This window comes from Salvelinus fontinalis, chromosome 27 (genome assembly GCF_029448725.1).
Source record: "Salvelinus fontinalis isolate EN_2023a chromosome 27, ASM2944872v1, whole genome shotgun sequence".
Classification (NCBI taxonomy): domain Eukaryota; kingdom Metazoa; phylum Chordata; class Actinopteri; order Salmoniformes; family Salmonidae; genus Salvelinus; species Salvelinus fontinalis.
The window spans coordinates 28,554,105-28,575,383 of NC_074691.1; the positions used below are offsets into that span (position 1 = coordinate 28,554,105).

Consider the following 21,279-nt stretch of genomic DNA (forward strand, 5'->3'; position numbering starts at 1 on the left):
TGCAGGAAATGTACCAGTTTATTTTCAGTTCACACACTCATTCAATATAAAGCAAAAGCCATATAGAAACATTGAACCAGCGTTCCAAACTATGAAACAGTTGTCAGTTCACTTTTTTCTTCTTTATATTCAAATATCTCAATAATATTCAATACAGCTTGCAATCAACACACAAGAATCATAATAGCATATATTGGGCTGAAAAGGGCATTTTGGAGATCAATACTGAGAGGTTTGACAGAATTGGTTTTGGAATTAAACCTTTGAAACAACCTCAGTATATGTATCAATATCATACTGTATTTTGCTGAATGTCTTGTCCATGTACAGTATTCATTCATTGCACATACAAATTGTCCTTCACACAAAAAGTAAGTCTCAATTGTCAATGTATTATGGATTACCAGAAAATAAACAATTAACATGAATGTTAAAATCCACAGTGGACATTTTATGGTCGTTCAACAAATGTTTGTGACTAGTATTTTATGTTACGATGAGTACACAGATGCAGAGTGTGTATGAAGTATCAAAATTGATACGGAAATATATAGCTAGATATTTTGATTTTGCCTGGATTTCAAAATCTATAGCCCTTTGTCTCATTTCACATTAGCACTGTAAATCATATTTACTGTCTAATTAAATACATTTAATTCATAATTATCTGAAGTTGGTTTCTATATTGCTGACTTAGCGACAAGTAAAAGGCACAAGCTACTTTAGTTTAGTGAAAAAGACCATTTAAAAAATGGTCCTAGGGTTGTCTTTTTCTGATAAGGAAAAATGTGAACATGATACATTTGCAGAAGCTTAGCTAGTATTTAGTAGTCAGTCTTTAGTGCCAGTCTGTTTGTCACGTCATGCCAACTCCCTGTCACTCATTGGCTGCGTTCAGACAGGCAGCATTATTCTGATCTTTTTTCAATAATCAACCAATCAGTTCAGATCCTTTGACAATAATTGGACAAAAGATCAGAATTGGGCTTCCTATGTAAACGCAGAAATGGAATTGGCAGGAGCAGGCTAATTGTTTGGATGCTGCTCAACATAATGGCCTATTAGTCTAGTGGTTCCCAACCAGGGCTACTAGGACCCATGGGGGTACTAGGACTATCCATAGGGGGTACTTGTGAAGACCCATTAGACCATAGGCTTACTGGTAAATGCACATGAGGGGGTACTTTAGTGGTAGTCCGGACAGAGCAGTCGGTGGTCCGGTAACCCAAAAAGGTAGTCCATCCTAAAACAGCTTAAATTCCACGTTCGCCTGGACAGACAGGAGCACACCACAGGATTTCTACAAGTCATTAATCCTAACATGTGATTGTCTGACCTATATGTTAAGTCAGATCACCAAACAACGGGTTTCTGCAATTCATAGAACACCATGTATTTTCATTAGACGCAACTCACAATCCTGCCGTTTTGTACATAACTTTCCAATATTGTTCTCCAGTTAATAATTATATTAATTCAATTGACAACTGAACCAAGTCAAATATACATACATACACCATTGTATACAAGCTGAATGAGTTTAGAGAATACTCCTATAATGCCCCTTTGGTCAACGTTCATTAGCATGAAACAATGGTCTACACAAAGAACAGCTCAAAAGAAAACAGATGTTACACAGGTTTAACAACACATTTATATATTTCATCTAACATCGAATCAAGACTCCAGATTTAAATCAGAGTCATTCCAAACAAAATCAGGTGACACACATATCTTTGTATTCTGGATGAAAGTTTAGAAAAAATAGAGACAAGGCTTTATTCTTCAGAATGGCACTTTGTGTACTGAAATGATACATTTTCAGGGATTTATTTTTCACCGCAGTCCAATTCCCAACCCTACTTCGCAAAGTGTGTACTTGTTCACACCCCTTCATGGAATGGACAGGTGTGAGAACTCCCTGTACTCAATACACCAAACCAATGGGGGAGGGAACAAGTGTACACTTCAGGTATAGAGTCCCACAGCGTAGGTGTCATAACATCCATAGAACCTAGAGGTCAAACAAGGAAATGGTTCCAATCGTTTTCCCACCATTCATTTTTCCCATAGGGGATTTTAGAAACACTTAAAATAAGAGTGGCCTTTCGTGTAGGCTTACCCTGGTGTGGCATTTTGATAACCGTGAAAATCGTTCTTGGACAAGGTGACTTTATCAATATATTCAGCTCTATTTACTCTCAGATTAGAAATGCTAATTAGCATCAAAATAGACATCATACAAGACTACAAATCCCTACCAACTCCTGCACGTCATCTCTAGCTGACACCTTTGCTAAGAGGTATTGTGTCAATTTCAGTGGTGTTTTTTAGTCCAGTACCCAATTGTCATACTTGAGTAAAAGTAAAGAAACCTTAATAGAAAATTAAAAAAGTGAGTCACCCAGTAAAATACATAAGGAAAAGTCTGAAAGTATTTGGTTTTAAATATACTTAAGTATCAAAGTAAAAGTATAAATCATTTCAAATTCCTTATATTAAGCAAACCAGACGGCACAATTCTATATATTTTTTTTAACGGACAGCCAGGGACACTCTCCAAACTTAGACATCATTTCCAAACGAACTATTCGTGTTTAGTGAGTTCGCCAGATCAGAGGCAGTAGGGATGACCAGGGATGTTTTCTTGATAAGTGTGTGAATTGGACAAATTTCCTATCCTGCTAAGCATTCAAAATGTAATGTGTACTTTTGGGCGTCAGGGGAAATGTATGGAGTAAAAAGTACATCATTTTCTTTAGGAATGTAGTGAAATAAAATTAAAAGTTGTCAAAAATATAAATAGTAAAGTACAGATACCCCAAAAACTACTTAAGTAGTACTTTAAAGTATTTGTACACCACCGATCAATTTAAAACGTTCAAAAGACAGTTCACAGAATTATAAATGTAAAGAAATGTAGCCAATTTATTTATTACTAAATTTAGCTAACAGATAGTTAATCCAGAGATTCTTACCTTTGCCTCAATTTGGTTAGTCCAGTCCAGATCATCATGGCATTTGTAGTTCTTTATGATAGCAACATTAGCAACTAATTAGCATTTAATTTTGGGGGATTAAATAGAGGCGAGTATATTGATAAAAGTCACCTTGTCCTAAAGAGATTTACACTTATCAAAACCTCACACCAGGGTAAGCCTACATGAAACACAGCCCTTATTTTAAGTGTATCTAAAATCCCCTATAGGAAAAATGAATGGTGGAAAAACAATTGGAACCATTTCCTTATTTGACCGCTAGGTTTTATGGGTATTATGACTCATACTGTGGTACTCTATAGGGGTAGAGAATGGGACAACAGTCTGACTGGTCTGACAGTATAAAGGAGAATGACTAGGAGAGAAGGTTCATCATCATCATCATCATCACCGCCATCCTACTACAGGAGTAAAGATCACAAAAGCGGTGGAAGGAATTGTTTTTGCCACTGTCACTTAAATATAACCTGACAGTTTTTATTTAAAGCTGCTTTTTTGAACAATAGACTTCTGTTAGATACAGAGCCCCAAATACAGACAAGAAAAACCCCTCATGAAAAATAAATTACTAAAATCACACTGTGTCCCAATCCAAATAAACATTTGGTTGATCTGTTTATTTCTTATGGCACGTACTGCCTTTTCTGTCATTTTCTTGCCAACAAAGCACAAAGTCCGCCAACTTACTGAGAACACGTTATATGAAAGTCATCACTTTTTCCCCTCAACGCTTCCCTTGCTAAATTCCAAACCAGCCACTACTCCCTAGGCACTCTTGTAGATAGGAGAGGAATGAGTATGGTTGAACAATCTTCACCTTGCCATCCACAAGAGTTGGGAAGACAGGACAAACCGATCTGGAACATGGGGTGTATTCATTAGTCGGATTCCTTTGCAACGGAAAACGCTTATTTCAATCGGAAAACGTTTTGCAACAGAAACAAGAGTTTCTATTGGACACATGCAGGTAGGTCCCTCCACGTTTGTTTCCGTCTGCTCTGTTTGTTTCCGTTTAGTTGCTGCAGTAAACGGAATCCGACGAATTAATACACCCCAGGATAGGAGTTGATTTGGAATTCATGTTTTGTTGACACAAACCACAAATGAAGCGCCTTTCATTCACCCGCTCACTCACAGGAACCAACCAGAGTGCTTGGCTCAGTCACAGGACCCAACCAGAGTGCTTGTTTCTCCAAACGCTACTTGCCAAGCTCAGTTTGTAAGGCTGAAAGGCGTTCTATAAGTTTCAGTAACTTGCAGGGAATGACTATGTAAATACACAAGTATTAACATCCAGTCTTTTAAATTATGTAAACATATACATCTTTCGTTGAGGTCAGTACATTGATCCTCTTCATATAAAAACGTTACTGAAGCATGGAGCGGATGTTTTTAGGAGTGGACTCGTCGTGCAGGTGTTTGGTGGTGAACCTGAAAGACAAAGCAGGATGAAGGCATAGGGCTGAAACACCTAGCTGGCGGTTGTTTTTAACCTTTACCAAAATAAGCCAATTTAATAAAGGTTTTTTAAAAGATATACAGCAGTGCCTTGGGATTGTTTGCTGTATTGCTGTGGGAGCTATCCAGAGAGCACCCTCTACCATTCAGTAATATTGGAAGCTAAGGAGCACTCCTACCACAATACCATTTATAAATCATCTGGCATTTCAACTGAATAAGGTGAGACATCAGAGAAGTACCGTCTCATCAAAGAAGTACCGTCTCATCAGAGAAGTACTAAACTAAAGCAAGGATAGAGACTTACTTGAGGGCGTTCAGGAGACCTTCAACATTATCTGCTGGCTGTTCTTTGAGGACCTTTATGCATCCCTTCATCTGATGTAAAACACAAAAATGCACAATTACTCTGGATACACGTGTAAAACATTCAGACATCCACACACATTTTCCATTGGCATGACTTAGACAAAACAGCGAGGTAAACATGATGCTAACGTCAGGCTTTCAGTAGCCACTGTATGTGTTGAAGATGTAGTTTATTATTCCATACGGGATGGGAATTGGTTTCCTGCTTTAACCAACTCCTCAGCACTGGGATTTGAACTGGCAGCCTTCTGTAACCTCGAGGTTACCGTCCCCCGTAAACAGCCCAGTAGTATCAGTATAGGTGAGAGAGGAGGTTCTCACGTCTATCTTGGAGGACTTGTTGAAGGCTCCGTTGGGATGGACGTGGTCGTACAGGATGATGACTCCAACCATCACTCTCATACAGAACAGCAGCGTGTCCTCACTGTTGAACCGGCACGTGTAGTCTCTGGAGGGAGAGAGATACGCACACACACACACGCCAATTCACAGTACACGTTGAACAGTTGTTTATAGCGTGGCATTGATAGACAGACTCACTCTGGATATAGTCACTCTGCTAAAGGTCTATAGGTAAAGTAAATCAAGTCAACTCACGGTGTCTCCAGCATGACTTTACAGACACTGGCCATTGTACTGAGAACGTCAGTGGTGTTCTCCAGGGGTAATGTCTTGTTCTGGAGATATAACAAGGTAACACAAACCATCATCAGACTGAAAATGATGAAGAAATGAGGGAACCAGACTTAACTTACAACGATCAACTCTTTTCACAGAGCAGCTAACAATAAGAAGGAAGTCTCTTACCTCTGTTACGAAGTTTGTCGTAGCTGTGCTTAAAGTTTTCAGCATGGGCGTCGCCTCGGCGTAGAACAGTGACATTCTGTTGGCCATCTCATTGTTGACCTCTCTCTCTATATCCAACTAAAGACAAAACAGGAAGAGGGTCAACATCTGATCCATCTTTAGCTTCAAGGCAGAGGAGAGTGGATGTCAACAGAGGACTGCTAACCAGGCCAAACACAGACAAGATATTTTGTCACATTCAGACTAAAACAGACATGACTAGGGTCACAAAATTCTGGTAACTTTCCAAACATTACCAGGTTTTTCAGAAATCCCTGTTGGAAGATTGGTAAAGTTAGATGATTTTTTGCAACCCTAGACCGACATAACAGTTCCCTCTGACTCACATTCATGTTGTTTATTCTGTTTCGGCTGATGGTCCTCCTGTAATAACTGAAGTCATTCTGGATGGCAGGAATTCTCATCTGAAAGTTAAGAGGACATTCACTTAGTTACAACAGACAACGTGGGAACTGTTATTTGTCAAGAGGAAATAAAATAGGTGCTAACTTTGCACTTGTGTACAGAAATTAACAGTTTGAAATGACGTGTGTATGTGTGTCTGACCTTGAGTTCGTCGAAGCGCAGGGTAAAGTGAAGGATCTCAGCAAACTGTTTGGCCAGAGCCTGCTCCTTCTCTAGGTGCTGGGTGGGGGTGTACGGGGGGCATGTCAGGGACTCCAGCAGGCTCTGAAGGGCCCTCTCTACAGGAGAAGAAACACAGTTAATACATTACAAACACGAGTTAAGATTTAAACACGCCAGGATCTCCAGCAGGCTATGGAGGGCCCTCTTCAAACACCTGAAGGAACATTTTAAGGTTGTAAACATTTTTATATAAAAAAAAAAAACATGTTTCATGTCTCCAATGTGAAAAAGATTACACACAAAAAATATATAATATACTAATAATAGTATACCAACATTTGATTGATTGGCTTTTGATAGTAATTAAAATGTCATCCCCCTCCGGGCTAAGTGCTTCTACGTGGAGGGATTAAGGTTAAACTTACCTAGTCTCAGCGAGAAGCCGTACAACTTTTTGAGTCGTATGACTAAGGGACAGACTGAGTTCCAGGCTCTCTCCTGTAGGATCATGTCATTGGGGTTCTGAATGGCCTGGGCGGAAACAGTGACAGACGCCATGGTTAAATATACATCATCTATATGGAATATAAAAAAAATGGGTAATGGAAACAATTCTGAGATGCCTGGTATGAAATCATCAATTGAGCTTTACATTTATAGGTTTGTTTGAGTGCACGCACATTTGTGAGTGTGAATATGCATAGCCTGTGCCTACGACTGTGTGCGTGAAAGCATATCCAGCAGATATACATACCTCTCGTATCTCCTGTCCGGCTCCCTTGTAGGCCTGTAGGCCAGAGAGGATGCTCTCAGAATCCTGGAGCACCGCATTCACCTGGTTCCATACATCTCTCTCACAGTCTGTGGGCTGTGCATCTGACACACACCACAACAACAGTTAGCCTGGCTAGCTAGCAGGCTGCATATAGACAACACAACAACAGTTAGCCTGGCTAGCTAGCAGGCTGCATATAGACAACACAAGAACAGTTAGCCTGGCTAGCTAGCAGGCTGCATATAGACAACACAACAACAGTTAGCCTGGCTAGCTAGCAGGCTGCATATAGACAACACAAGAACAGTTAGCCTGGCTAGCTAGCAGGCTGCATATAGACAACACGACAACAGTTAGCCTGGCTAGCTAGCAGGCTGCATATAGACAACACAACAACAGTTAGCCTGGCTAGCTAGCAGGCTACATATAGACAACACAACAACAGTTAGCCTGGCTAGCTAGCAGGCTACATATAGACAACACAACAACAGTTAGCCTGGCTAGCTAGCAGGCTGCATATAGACAACACAACAACAGTTAGCCTGGCTAGCTAGCAGGCTGCATATAGACAACACAACAACAGTTAGCCTGGCTAGCTAGCAGGCTACATATAAACACAACAACACTGTACTGAACATTAAACTCATACACATTCTGACCATTTGGTTTTCAATGATTATGTGATACAAACTGTCCTTTAACAGGAATTGGGAACCATGTGTATGCCTATATTTGGTTGTCAAAAAACAATCATGCATAGGGCATTTTCTTACACAGTAATACAACTTCTAAGGCTTAGAATAGAATCTCAGCAACAAACAGCATGATACAATATACTTTGGTGAGGGAATTGTAAAACATTCAGCAAGCATGACATTAACATGAATATCTCTAGGGTCAAAGATAATCTAAGCACGAGGGGAAAGGCTACTCTGTGGTAAACAGAAGAGCAGCATGGCATCTGCCAGTATAATAGCAGCACGACCTGCTGCTCCCTACAAGGCTACAGAAGGCAGCGGCTTATAGCTCTGCCCTTTAGACCGCAAACTCTTAATTCATACTCAAGGCATTTTGATATTAGAAGCTGCAGCTAACACACATACAGTCAATCAGTTACCTACATTATTTCCCGACAGACTAAACATAGAACAGTTGATGTTGATGTCAAAATACTATGAGTGTGGAGAGTAAATGCAGTGTAAAACATTCCCTTTCTCTATGGAAAAAAAACAAGTGATGGCGCTATGACAACGAGAGTGAATTAGGCTACTACTAAGGAATATGCTTGGCGTGCGTGGAATAGGCTACTACACTGCTCAAAAAAATAAAGGGAACACTTAAACAACACAATGTAACTCCAAGTCAATCACACTTCTGTGAAATCAAACTGTCCACTTAGGAAACAACACTGATTGACAATAAAATTTCACATGCTGTTGTGCAAATGGAATAGACAAAAGGTGGAAATTATAGGCAATTAGCAAGACACCCCCAATAGTGGTTCTGCAGGTGGTGACCACAGACAACTTCTCAGTTCCTATGCTTCCTGGCTGATGTTTTGGTCACTTTTGAATGCTGACAGTGCTTTCACTCTAGTGGTAGCGGTAGCATGAGACGGAGTCTACAACCCACACAAGTGGCTCAGGTAGTGCAGCTCATCCAGGATGGCACATCAATGCGAGCTGTGGCAAGAAGGTTTGCTGTGTCTGTCAGCGTAGTGTCCAGAGCATGGAGGCGCTCCCAGGAGACAGGCCAGTACATCAGGAGACGTGGAGGAGGCCGTAGGAGGGCAACAACCCAGCAGCAGGACCGCTACCTCCGCCTTTGTGCAAGGAGGAGCAGGTGGAGCACTGCCAGAGCCCTGCAAAATGACCTCCAGCAGGCCACAAATGTGCATGTGTCTGCTCAAACGGTCAGAAACAGACTCCATGAGGGTGGTATGAGGGCCCGACGTCCACAGGTGGGGGTTGTGCTTACAGCCCAACACCGTGCAGGACGTTTGGCATTTGCCAGAGAACACCAAGATTGGCAAATTCGCCACTGGCGCCCTGTGTTCTTCACAGATGAAAGCAGGTTCACACTGAGCACGTGACAGACGTGACAGAGTCTGGAGACGCCGTGGAGAACGTTCTGCTGCCTGCAACATCCTCCAGCATGACCGGTTTGGCGGTGGGTCAGTCATGGTGTGGGGTGGCATTTCTTTGGGGTGCCGCACAGCCCTCCATGTGCTCGCCAGAGGTAGCCCGACTGCCATTAGGTACCGAGATGAGATCCCCAGACCCCTTGTGAGACCATATCCTGGTGCGGTTGACCCTGGGTTCCTCCTAATGCAAGACAATGCTAGACCTCATGTGGGTGGAGTGTGTCAGCAGTTCCTGCAAGAGGAAGGCATTGATGCTATGGACTGGCCCGCCCGTTCCCCAGACCTGAATCCAATTGAGCACATCTGGGACATCATGTCTCGCTCCATCCACCAACGCCACGTTGCACAACAGACTGTCCAGGAGTTGGCGGATGCTTTAGTCCAGGTCTGGGAGGAGATCCCTCAGGAGACCATCCGCCACCTCATCAGGAGCATGCCCAGGCGTTGTAGGGAGGTCATACAGGCACGTGGAGGCCACACACACTACTGAGCCTCATTTTTACTTGTTTTAAGGACATTACATCAAAGTTGGATCAGCCTGTAGTGTGGTTTTCCACTTTAATTTTGAGTGTGACTCCAAATCCAGACCTCCATGGGTTGATGAAGTTGATTTCCATTGATAATTTGTGTGATTTTGTTGTCAGCACATTCAACTATGTAAAGAAAAAAGTATTTAATAAGAATATTTCATTCATTCAGATCTAGGATGTGTTATTTTAGTGTTCCCTTTATTTTTTTGAGCAGTGTACTAAGGAATATGCTCGGTGTGAGTGGAATAGGCTACTACTAAAAAATATGCTTGGCGTGAGTGGAATAGGCTACTACTAAGGAATATGCTTGGCGTGAGTGGAATAGGCTACTACTAAGGAATATGCTTGGCGTGTGTGGAATAGGCTACTACTAAGGAATATGCTTGGCGTGAGTGGAATAGGCTACTACTAAGGAATATGCTCGGTGTGAGTGGAATAGGCTATTACTAAGGAATATGCTTGGCGTGAGTGGAATAGGCTACTACTAAGGAATATGCTTGGCGTGCGTGGAATAGGCTACTACTAAGGAATATGCTTGGTGTGAGTGCTTCCCCCATTTCTCTGTGTCATTTTTTAAGCCAAGAGTATATTTTATTATGTTAACAGTTCAGCTGCTGTCTCTAGCCTATATCATGTGTAGGAAGAGTGCAATGCAATGAAGCAACGGACATACAGCCTAGCCACATCCAGATGTTACATGAGTTACGATCACTATGTTAGCTCTAACAACATCTGGACCTAGTTCTGCTTTCTACTCCAGGACAACTAAAATCAGGAAAAGCACAGCACTGAAAGGTCAGGACATCATCAGGACATACTCAACGTCAAATAGGATAACATCAGTTTTAGTTTTTTTGTTGATAATGCTAAATTTGCTGCCATTAGACATGAGGAAATGGTGCACACAACAAAAAAACTGCTTGAAACAGATGTCTCTTGATTAGACAATAGACAATAGACAAGCAATGGGCTGTTCTAGGAGCATAGACTATGAAGCATGCAGGTAGCTTAGTAACAGGGTCAGAATTAATTCCAGTTCAATTCGGCCAAATAAAAAATGATCCTAATTGAAAATAACCGTTACTTCTCGGTTGTGCAATTGGAAGCGTATTGAAATGGAACTGTCCCCAAACCCTGGTTAGTAAAGGAGTTCTACAGAAGTAAAGCTCTAGAGAAAGAAGAAGAACACAGGCCAGGCAAAAGCAGTGCTCACTTTCAAAGTCAAGGAAAAAGTTTGGTCCCTGCTCAAGTTCAGTGCAAGTGAGCACTTTTAACAGATTCCCCATTTGGTTTCTGAAAGAGAGGAAAGCCAGAGAAAAAAAGAGAGAGAAAGAGGTGTGGTGTGTTAGAGAGATAGAGACAGGTACAGACAGACACCTACACAGCTTTATGTCCAGAGGGGACCCATAGATATAAACCACTGACTAGGGGAAGCGTTTCATGGTCACACCTTCAGTCAAACTCCTGCACACTCCTCCTTCAGACTTACTTTCAAAGTCCAGGAAAAAATGTGGATAGTTCTCTATTTCCCTTGTAAGGACTTTTAGAAGATTACCCATTCCAGCAAACCTGATCAAAAATGATAAAAACACAAATAAATACTATTAGATACATTTCAATATATTCACAAATGCAATGTGTCAAATGATTCAAGAGAACAACTACAGTAGAAATAACATTCAAGGATTAAAAAGAGAATGCATTTATTTGTAATCCCCTTTGAATACATTTCACAATAGCACACCAACAAAAGGTTATTTCAACTTGTTTCTCCCTTTTAGAGAGACTTGGATACCCACAGTGACAAAGTGAAAGTGACTACATCTCAGAGGCAGGATTGGTAATATTGGATCCCTCACAGAGACACTCTGCTAAAGGCTGCTGTCAAACATTCAGTCCACTAACATTCTCCAACCCAGGGTTTCACAAACTTTGTCCTTGGGACATGTTTTGGTTTTTGCCCTAGCACTACACAGCTGATTCAAATAGATCAACTAATCATCAAGCTTTGATAGTTTGCATGAGCTGTGTAGTGCCATGGGGTCCCAAGGACAGAGTTTGGGAAATCCTGCTCTCACCAGCGCATGTCAACGTTCCACTATTAGGTTCTCTCAGTGCGCGTGTCAACGTTCCACTATTAGGTTCTCTCAGTGCGCGTGTCAACGTTCCACTATTAGGTTCTCTCAGTGCGCGTGTCAACGTTCCACTATTAGGTTCTCAGTGCGCGTGTCAACGTTCCACTATTAGGTTCTCTCAGTGCGCGTGTCAACGTTCCACTATTAGGTTCTCTCAGTGCGCGTGTCAACGTTCCACTATTAGGTTCTCTCAGTGCGCGTGTCAACGTCCCACTATTAGGTTCTCTCAGTGCGCGTGTCAACGTTCCACTATTAGGTTCTCTCAGTGCGCGTGTCAACGTCCCACTATTAGGTTCTCTCAGTGCGCGTGTCAACGTCCCACTATTAGGTTCTCTCAGTGCGCGTGTCAACGTTCCACTATTAGGTTCTCTGTGCGCGCGTCAACGTTCCACTATTAGGTTCTCTCAGTGCGCGCGTCAACGTTCCACTATTAGGTTCTCTCAGTGCGCGTGTCAACGTTCCACTATTAGGTTCTCTGTGCGCGTGTCAACGTTCCACTATTAGGTTCTCTGTGCGCGCGTCAACGTTCCACTATTAGGTTCTCTCAGTGCGCGTGTCAACGTTCCAGTATTAACCGAGGGTATCATCTACACAACATATAGGCCTAGTGATGTGATTTAGCTAGTCTAAATTGTGTGGTTAGGTGTTCATGGAATGCATGTACAAGGCCTGTGTAATGGAATAGCAGTGGCTCCTCCATGTCTCACAGTGTGTGTGGCTGTGCATGTGTATTTAAAGGCCTAAGTAAATGAAACAGAGGGTAGAATCACATTATTCTGATCAAGTCTTCAGAAGGTAAAGTCCTTCAAGATCCCAGAAAGGGCTAGTTAAGTCTTAAACGCCGGGTGAACTACTCTTTAAACCGTTTCATTGGAGGCAACAAGACGGTAGTAATTTCCAGAGGATAGGCTACCTTAAGCAATGCGTAGCGGGTGGTCACTATAACACATAATTACACAGCGGCCTAGCTACATCAGAGGCTAGTGAACATGATTACTGCTTTAAGAGGGTGATCTGATGCGGTCCCTGCTGGACCAAACAGAACGGGGAGAGTAAATGAGTGCCAGATTTAGGGAGATGATCACAATTGGCCTATTGGCTGTGTGTCTACTTATGCCGGTGTTTTGATTGGTCCATAAGCTAAGGGTGTCAGTAAAACAGATATCATTTTCTATATTGTACATATCCAGGTGTTGAATTCTAGAGAATTTACACAGTACAGTCACATATTAATGCTGCTCTTTACAGATTCCTGCCCGTTTGGTGATACAAAGAGCCACGGTTACAGTCTGCTCAGCATATGATCATCACAGCACACGTCTCCCTCCTTTCTTACGGTTAGATCTTTACAGTGATAGGCTAACACTTACACAGAACGCACACCTACACTGCCTTCAGAAACTATTCACACCCCTTGACTTATTTCACATGTTGTTATGTTACAGCCAGAATTCAAAATGGATTAAAACACGTTTAATCCTCACGCATCCAAATACAATATTGCATATTGACAAACTGAAAACATGTTTCTTAATTTTTTCAAATGTATTGAAAATTAAATATGTTGTTTACAGAAGTATTCACACCACCGAGGGTCAATACTTTGTAGAAGCACCTTGGGCGGCAATTAAAGATTTGAGTTGTCTTGGGTATGTCTGGATCAGTTTTGAACATCTGGATTTGGGGATTTTTCAATGGGATTCAAATCTGGGTTTCGACTTGGCTACTCAGACGTTCACATTCTTGTTTTGAAGCCATTCCAGCTGTGATTTGGCTGTATGCTTGGGGTCATTGCCCTGTTGGAACATACATCTTTGTTTGCACTCTGAAACAGGTTCTCATCAAGGATTTGGCTCCATTCATTGTTCCCTCTATCCTTACCAGTCTCCCAGTCTCTACCTGCGAAAAGCATCCCCATACCATGATGCTGCCAACGCCATGCTTCTTGGTAGGGATGGTATTAGCTGGATGATGAGCTGTGTGCCTGGTCTTCTCCAGAATAGTTATTCGCATTCAGGCCAAAGTTTGTCTCATAAGACCACAGAATCTTTCACATACTTCTCCCATCTCAGCCAAGGAACTCTGTATTTCTGTCAGAGTGGTCATTGGGTTCTTGGTCAACTCCCTGACTAAGGTCCTTCTTGCCTGGTTGCTCAGTCGCCCAGAGTCTGGGTCGTTACATATTTTTTCAATTTCCCACTGTGCTCTTGGAAACTTTCATCACTCTGGAAATGGATTCATCCCCTTCCCCAGATATATCCCTAATCACAATTCTATCTAGGAGATCTATGGACAGTTCCTTGGACTATAGTTTCTGCTATGACATACACTCAACTGTGGACCTTATATAGACAGGTGTGTTTTTCTAAATCATGTCCAAACAATTGAATTGGTCACAGGTGAACTCCAGTCAAGCTGTAGTGACATCAAGGATGACCAAAGGAAATTGGATGCACCTGAGCTCAATTTGGAGTGTCATATCAAAGCGGCGTGAGTACTTATGTCAAGAGTTCTCTCTATTAATTTCTTTCAATATATTTGCAAAAAAAAAATCAAACATTTTTTCACAAACCTGTTTTCACTTTGTCATTATGAGGTAGTGTGTGTAGATGGGTGCATTCAGGCTGTAACAACACAATGTGGAATAAGTCAAGGGGTCTGGATACTTTCTGAAGTAAGTCAACCGGCCAATACTCCATTTGCCATCTTTAGCCCCTCACATATTCCTGGGAATGTAATCCACAGAAAATATGGAAATAAAAAACAAAATTCACATATCTGCATGAGAGCCATCACACTACAATTCAAAAACAGAGCACCACTTTTGCTGCTAGGGGGTGGTGTTGCATCATGGTGCTTATTCCCAGTACAATCCAGTCCTTCCGTGAATAGGGCAGGCTATACTAGAGTATACCACTAGGTTTGCTTCTCTCCACCATCCACACCTTCATTCATCCAATCATGGTCTCAGTTGTAGAGATTCCTGAGAACATGATTAGAGGAATCAGTCGGGTTAGTGCCGGGCTGGAACAAAAGCCCGTACCCTCTGTTTCCTCTCTGAGACTAGAGTTGGAGAGCCCTGCAGTCATCCCAGCGAGGCCTGGTAAAGAGGCAGAGGAGGACGTGGAACACAATGGGGTTTCTGCCTTGGCTTGGCTGGCTGGTTATCAGTTAGACGGTGGATATTCCCTAGCGTTTCCTGTCTCAGTCTCATGTGTCGCACAGACAAATGAAGAGTCAACAAGTCCAGGGCCAGTCTAAACAAGCACAAGCTAATAATTCAGAGAAGGAGAGGGGAATAGTGGGTATCACCATAGTAACAACAATGTGCTGACTAGCTGTATTATTAGTGTACTATTAATCACCTTCATGGTGCCTAGTTTCTCGTTTGTCACATGAACAGGATATAGCAGGTGTAAAACAGTACAGTGAAATGCTTACTTGCAAGCTCTTTCCCAACAATGCAGAATAAAAGTGTTAAAATAGATTCTTATCTAATGAGAATCCAATAAAGTTACATACAGGTCAGTGGCAGTACCATTACTCCAATGTGCAGGGATACTGGAGTGGCGGAGGAAGGTGTACATATAAACAGGGGTAAAAAGAGTCTGGTAGCACAATAAATACCAATGGGAATTGGCCTCAAAATGACCTGAAATGTTCTGCATAGAAGACCTAATGTCAGGAACACTGAAAAATCCAGGAATATGACATGTTTAAACACACACTCTCCCTCCCCCTCCCTCTGCCGTGAGCTGACAGTAATAATGAATGACGACTCCTTGGCGGTCAGGATGTGTCTGTGGTAGTCTTCAGAAGACCTCCTGCTATCAAACTAGGCCTTCCCAGTGTAACCCTAAGAAGCCTCTCACTGACAGAACGGTACATATGTAGAGTAGGGGGATTCAGAACGGCTTGGTTCCACTTTCATAACTATTTATCTGCGTGTTTGAACCTGAAAACCAATGATTGAATCTCTCTGATTCCTGTCTTGGACTGGGTCAACCTGGAAACATAATACCTCAATAAAGAGGTCTTATTTCACCAGCTTTATGAAAAGAGCCATTGTGTAACATCATAACCTATATTTTAAAGTTAAGTATTTTAGAAAGACAGAAATGAATACTGCTTTAAATGTAAAGTCTAAATGGTTGTTTTACTTCCGTGAGTTGTTGTCCTCAGTAAAGAGGTGCTTAATACGTTCCACAATACTTTCCTGTTGTGGAAACGGGGATAAATGCTTCACGCATTGTGCTTTGTAATTAAACTCACTCAGTGCAATTAAAGTCCAAAAGAGCAGCATATCTCGCTACGTTAAGATCTGAAACAACCTCCATTAGGGAAAAGAGTCCAGAGAAAACAACACAAACCACAACATATTCTGCTCTGGCTTGAAACCAGGAAATCATTTTGGTGTACATACTTCATAACGGTCTTAAGTTACTCACTAAACCCTGAAAGGTGGTTGCCCAGACCAACATTAAGTCCCAACTACTGTTGCAAAACTGCTCTACTGAACCAGACCCTGGCCTTAAACATTACATGGACTCTGAAGTGGGTTTTACTGCAGGAGTAAGCTTCCACCTGGGTCTGATCAACCACCTCATAAACATGTTTCGGTCTTCATTACCCTAAAGCTGTGACAACATGGCAACAGACTGAAAGAGAAAGTCCTGTATTTTAAATAACAAAGAGAGGCTAATCTTAGACATGGTAAGTACCACGTTATCATGATAACCACAGTAGCATTGTTACAGGGTTGTTAGGCATCACTGAATGAGTAAAGTGCGGTGGTGTGGTTAGGGCCAGGTTTCACCAAGCCTCAGAGTAGCAGTGCTAATCTAGGAGACTTTCTGAAAGGCACAACGGATCCTAGATCTACTTCTCTGACACTATGAATCCAGGCATGTCTACACAATGTGATGAAGAAATGTGTTACTGTACCGTATCTGGAGGAGGACGTTGCTTCCCTTCTAGAGCACCCACTTCTTCTTGGTTTCTGAAAAACAATCCAGAACACTCCATCTCATTGTCTTGTCGTGTACAGAGCTCGGAACATCCAAAAGTAAGCGCTGTCAATGAGCGTTAGATCAACAGTGAAGGGTACGCATGACCACATAATGTTCTCGTTGTGCCTCTGACTAGGTGTGTATGTCTGTGTGTCCCAACAACGAACAGTACTAGGATTCCATTTCTCAACTTTCTCCTGGGTTGAACACGTACCTAAATGATTCAGGAGTGAAAGTCATAGCGCCATTCTAAAACAACAAAGCGGCAGGCGGAAGGACGATAATTAATAACGCGGCTCTCGGCTGTCCCATGTTAACTGGGCTATTAAATATCCAGCAGAGACATCTTCCAAGTTCTAACCCCCTGAAGACCCAGACCGCAGGGCAGGAGCACACGTGCCCACACACACACACGACAAGACCTGTCACCACTACAGGGACTGCCACAGAGCAATGACTCAAATGTGTAGAGCAACAATGTCACTCTGTATTTGTCCCACATACTGCAGGCCTGTATGGCTTACTGTAAAAAGACACTTCAAAACAAAAAGGTCCTGTGTTGCGTAGGGCAGTGCTGATACCAGTATCGCAATATTTTTTACATGGCAAAAAGGAAAACATGAAGCAGACACGATTGTCCTTTAAAAACCGTCTGTATGTAAAATTGTGTGCTATAGGTTGGAAAATAAATCAAATGTGACTCTGGATGACAACATGACGTTTGTTTTCAACATTAGGGCTGTCTTCCTGAATAAGTTAAATCCACTTTGTGTTGTGTTCTTGTTTCCTTGTCACGATACTAACGGGCATTGTGATACTGGTCCCAGCCCTAGTGCTATGACAGTGTTGTGCATCTAGACTTGTAACACACAGCAGTAATGTGCCAGGAAAGATCAAGATTGTGATTTCCATGACTGTCTGTTCACCATCAGATCTGACAAATGTAATATTGAGGAATTTGAATGGAAATCAGGCTAGACTAAAAGACAGATGTGCAGGAGTAGCTAAATATGGAAGTACAAAATGTAAAAAAATAAAATAAAACTCAATACCCACAAAGGCCATTTATATGTTATGCAGCTGACATTTGTCAAGCAACCATTTTCTCCCACCACTGTGTGCCAATGTGTAGGCAGGGAAATGAAGTCACCAGAAAAGAAGAGCTGCAAATCAACTGGACAACCCTGTCCACACAGCCCAGCCAAGGAGAGACGTGCTGACCTGGTTTCACTGATGACAGAAAACACCAATCCTTTGTTGACTTGCATTGTTCACTCAAGTGCGCGCGCGCGCACACACACACACACACACACACACACACACACACACACACACACTACTGGGTTTCCCTTAGACCAGCTCCTCTTCTAAGAAGGCCCCAGATTATAGCTCTGCTTTAGGGCCTCTGGTCCTAATGACAGCCCCCTAGCCTCCAATGCTCTGGTGGGTCACAATACACCTTTATCACTCTGGAGTGGACAGAAAGAGACATATCTGCTCCTTCTACATCAATTCCCATCTGTCACAGAAAATATTCCTCACTCCCTCCACCAAACCTGCCTGGCTGTGGAGCGAGGGAAGAGAGGATGAATGGAGGGATGGATGGGGAGGGCTGGTCTGGTCCCATGGGGATTGTTGTAGTGGTGGAGCTGAGCAGCACTCCTTATATGGTCATAGTGGAGCGCAGGAGGATCCCCATGGTTCAACACGACTGGTCTTTTTTTCACACCACACACACACACGTGTTGTTGCACAGTATACCAAAACTTCAGAAAAACGGTTTGGTACTAGTATTTTTGTTCCTTTCGGTACTTCTGTCAAATGTCTCACGGATCAACTGTCTATTAGCATAGCCGGTGTGTCTCTTATAGCGTGTATGAAACCAGAAAGAAAATAAGCCCATTTCAAAGCTAATTGCCAGCAAAACGTTACTCGTTCACTTTAAAAACATATACATTTTTTTTTTTTTTTTTTTAAATCGGTCTCTCACATCACTCCCAAAGGTTATTTAAGCAATAAGGCCTGAGGAGGTGTGGTATACGGCCAATATACCACGGCTAAGGGTTGTTCTTAGGCACAACACAATGCACTTAGCCGTGGTATATTGGCCATACAGTATACCAAGCCCCGAGGTTCCTTATTGCTATTATAAAAACTGGTTACCAACAAAATTAGACTAGTAAAAAATGTTTTGTCATACCCGTGGTATACGGTCTGATATACCACAGCTGTCAGCTAAATCAGCATTCAGGGCTCAAACCAATCAGAGTATAACTTCTTATGGCTGCAGGGGCAGTATTGAGTAGCTTGGATGAAAGGTGCACAGAGGTGCCCAGAGTATACGGCCTGCTCCTCAGTCATAGTTGCTAATATATGCATATTATTATTAGTATTGGATAGAAAACACTCTGAAGTTTCTAAAACTGTTTGAATTATGTATGTGAGTATAACAGAACTCATATGGCAGGCAAAAACCTGAGAAGTTCCACTCGTTTGGATTTTTTCTGAGGCTGCTAGATTTTCAACCAAGCTCTCATTGAAATTACAGCGAGATATGGATGAGTCTTCACTTCCTACAGCTTCCACTAGATGTCAACAGTCAATAGAACTGCTTTTTGTGACTGCTATATTTCGCTGGAAAAATGGCTGTGCTTAGTGGTTTGGTGATGACCTAACAATCGTTTGTAGTGCTTTCGCTGAAAAGCATATTTGAAAATCGGACACTTTGGTGGGATTACCAACAAGATTACCTTTAAAATTATATAAGACACATGTATGTTTGAGGAATTTTAATTATGAGATTTCTGTTGTTTGAATTTGGCGCCCTGCACTTTCACTGGCTGTTGTCATATCGATCCCGTTAGTTATCTTCTTATGTGGTCCCGTGTGGCTCAGTTGGTAGAGCATGGCGCTTGCAACGCCAGGGTTGTGGGTTCAATTCCCACGGGGGACCAGGGTTCAATTCCCACGTGGGGACCAGGATGAATATGTATGAACTTTCCAATTTGTAAGTCGCTCTGGATAAGAGCGTCTGCTAAATGACTTAAATGTAATGTAAATGTAAATGTTATGGCTGCAATCCCGCTATCTATAGACAGGTTGGTTGCAACAAAACCGACCTGTGCGCAACTATGAGGCAAAACAGATGGGGTTGGCTTAGATTGTTGACAACATGTAAGTTATATTGTCTTCAATAATTATTGAAAACAAATGCATTTGCAAAATGAGCACTTGTTGTCTCAAATACATCATTACAGATGTTGGTTGGCTAGCTAGAAAATGTTTTGCAATATTAGCATAGATATGAAATCAATCAAAACAGGACATGGTATCAAGAACATGATGAAACAAAGTGAAACGAGTCACTTACGATTCCCCACATGGCAGTTTGTCATTCTTGTAGCAATCTGGCCATCACAACATGCTGACTTCTGGCCCATGGAAGCGTGCACATCGTTTTAGTGACGTTGTCAGCTAACCCATCTATTGCCTCAGCAAACTGACTGCCTCCTGAATGAAGCCATCACTGGTTAAAGAGACAGCGCACACTTTTAGAAAATAAGCTTCCTTCATGTTGTTGATCAGTTCAATAAAATAAGTCCCAAATGGAAGGGAAACAAATTGTATGTCATCTGTAGCCCGATGAAATCAGCCAAAACAAGCTCAATAACTCAATGCACACACACACACACACACACACACACACACACAATATTCTATTGAATATGCATTCACCTGTATCGTGAATAGACCTAGGCTACTTCTTGATTTACCCAGTTTATCAATAGAGATTTACCATTCAAATAAATTATTACCATTATGTTGTTATGTAGTTTGTTTTTACAAATCTAAGTAAAATGTATTATATAACTGATTAATGAATGCATACATGGCTGATGTAGAAAATGTCTAATGTAATGATATTGAATTCAAAACATGCCCGACGATTGAACAGTAGCTGAGTTTATGTGTCTGGATCATGTGCCATATTAGACTTTGGCTAATATGATTTCATTTTTTGCAGTGATATCAGGGACGTTGCTAGGCCTGGAATATTAATTCACCCCCCCCTAAATAAATCAATATATCAGTCAATATATTTTCTGTGTGAGCTTTTCCCCGTCAACCGTTCCATCGCATCTTAAACTTCTTAACGGGCGGGTACTAAGACCTGGGGCTATCCTCTGTCGCACGCGCTAGTGAGCGTTAGGTCTACTTGTAGCTAACATTTTGGTTAACGTTAGCTCCTGCTGTGGCAGTAGACTGCTAGCTAACAGTAAACTGACAGGAAAAGTCTCTGACAGGACAGATTCATGCAGATAGGCTACGATGTGAATTTGTGGTAAGTTAGAAAAGAGAGAGAGAGAGAGAGAGAGTATTCACTACTATAGACTTCGGTCATCATCAAAGCTTTGTTAACCAATACG

The 21,279-nt window shown here is 41.9% G+C and overlaps 1 protein-coding gene across 4 annotated transcripts in view; it reads right to left on the minus strand.

Moving 5' to 3' along the window:
* The window catches only part of LOC129825394 (CYFIP-related Rac1 interactor A-like), a 52,683-nt gene continuing 31,404 nt past the window's right edge, over positions 1-21,279 (minus strand). For 2 of the 4 annotated variants that reach the window (XM_055885480.1, XM_055885481.1), the window contains exons 2-12: positions 16,788-16,842; positions 11,198-11,277; positions 7,015-7,136; positions 6,686-6,791; positions 6,240-6,376; positions 6,020-6,097; positions 5,634-5,750; positions 5,424-5,503; positions 5,148-5,274; positions 4,765-4,835; positions 1-4,430 (exon numbers count right to left, since the gene is read on the minus strand). In XM_055885480.1, coding sequence (XP_055741455.1) covers positions 4,367-4,430; positions 4,765-4,835; positions 5,148-5,274; positions 5,424-5,503; positions 5,634-5,750; positions 6,020-6,097; positions 6,240-6,376; positions 6,686-6,791; positions 7,015-7,136; positions 11,198-11,267 — 972 coding nt within the window. In that variant the 5' untranslated portion in view covers positions 11,268-11,277; positions 16,788-16,842 and the 3' untranslated portion in view covers positions 1-4,366. Of the gene's footprint in view, positions 4,431-4,764; positions 4,836-5,147; positions 5,275-5,423; positions 5,504-5,633; positions 5,751-6,019; positions 6,098-6,239; positions 6,377-6,685; positions 6,792-7,014; positions 7,137-10,921; positions 11,002-11,197; positions 11,284-16,787; positions 16,843-21,279 lie in introns of those variants that run through there. The other 2 variants (XM_055885479.1, XM_055885482.1) reach the window with 2 other exon arrangements.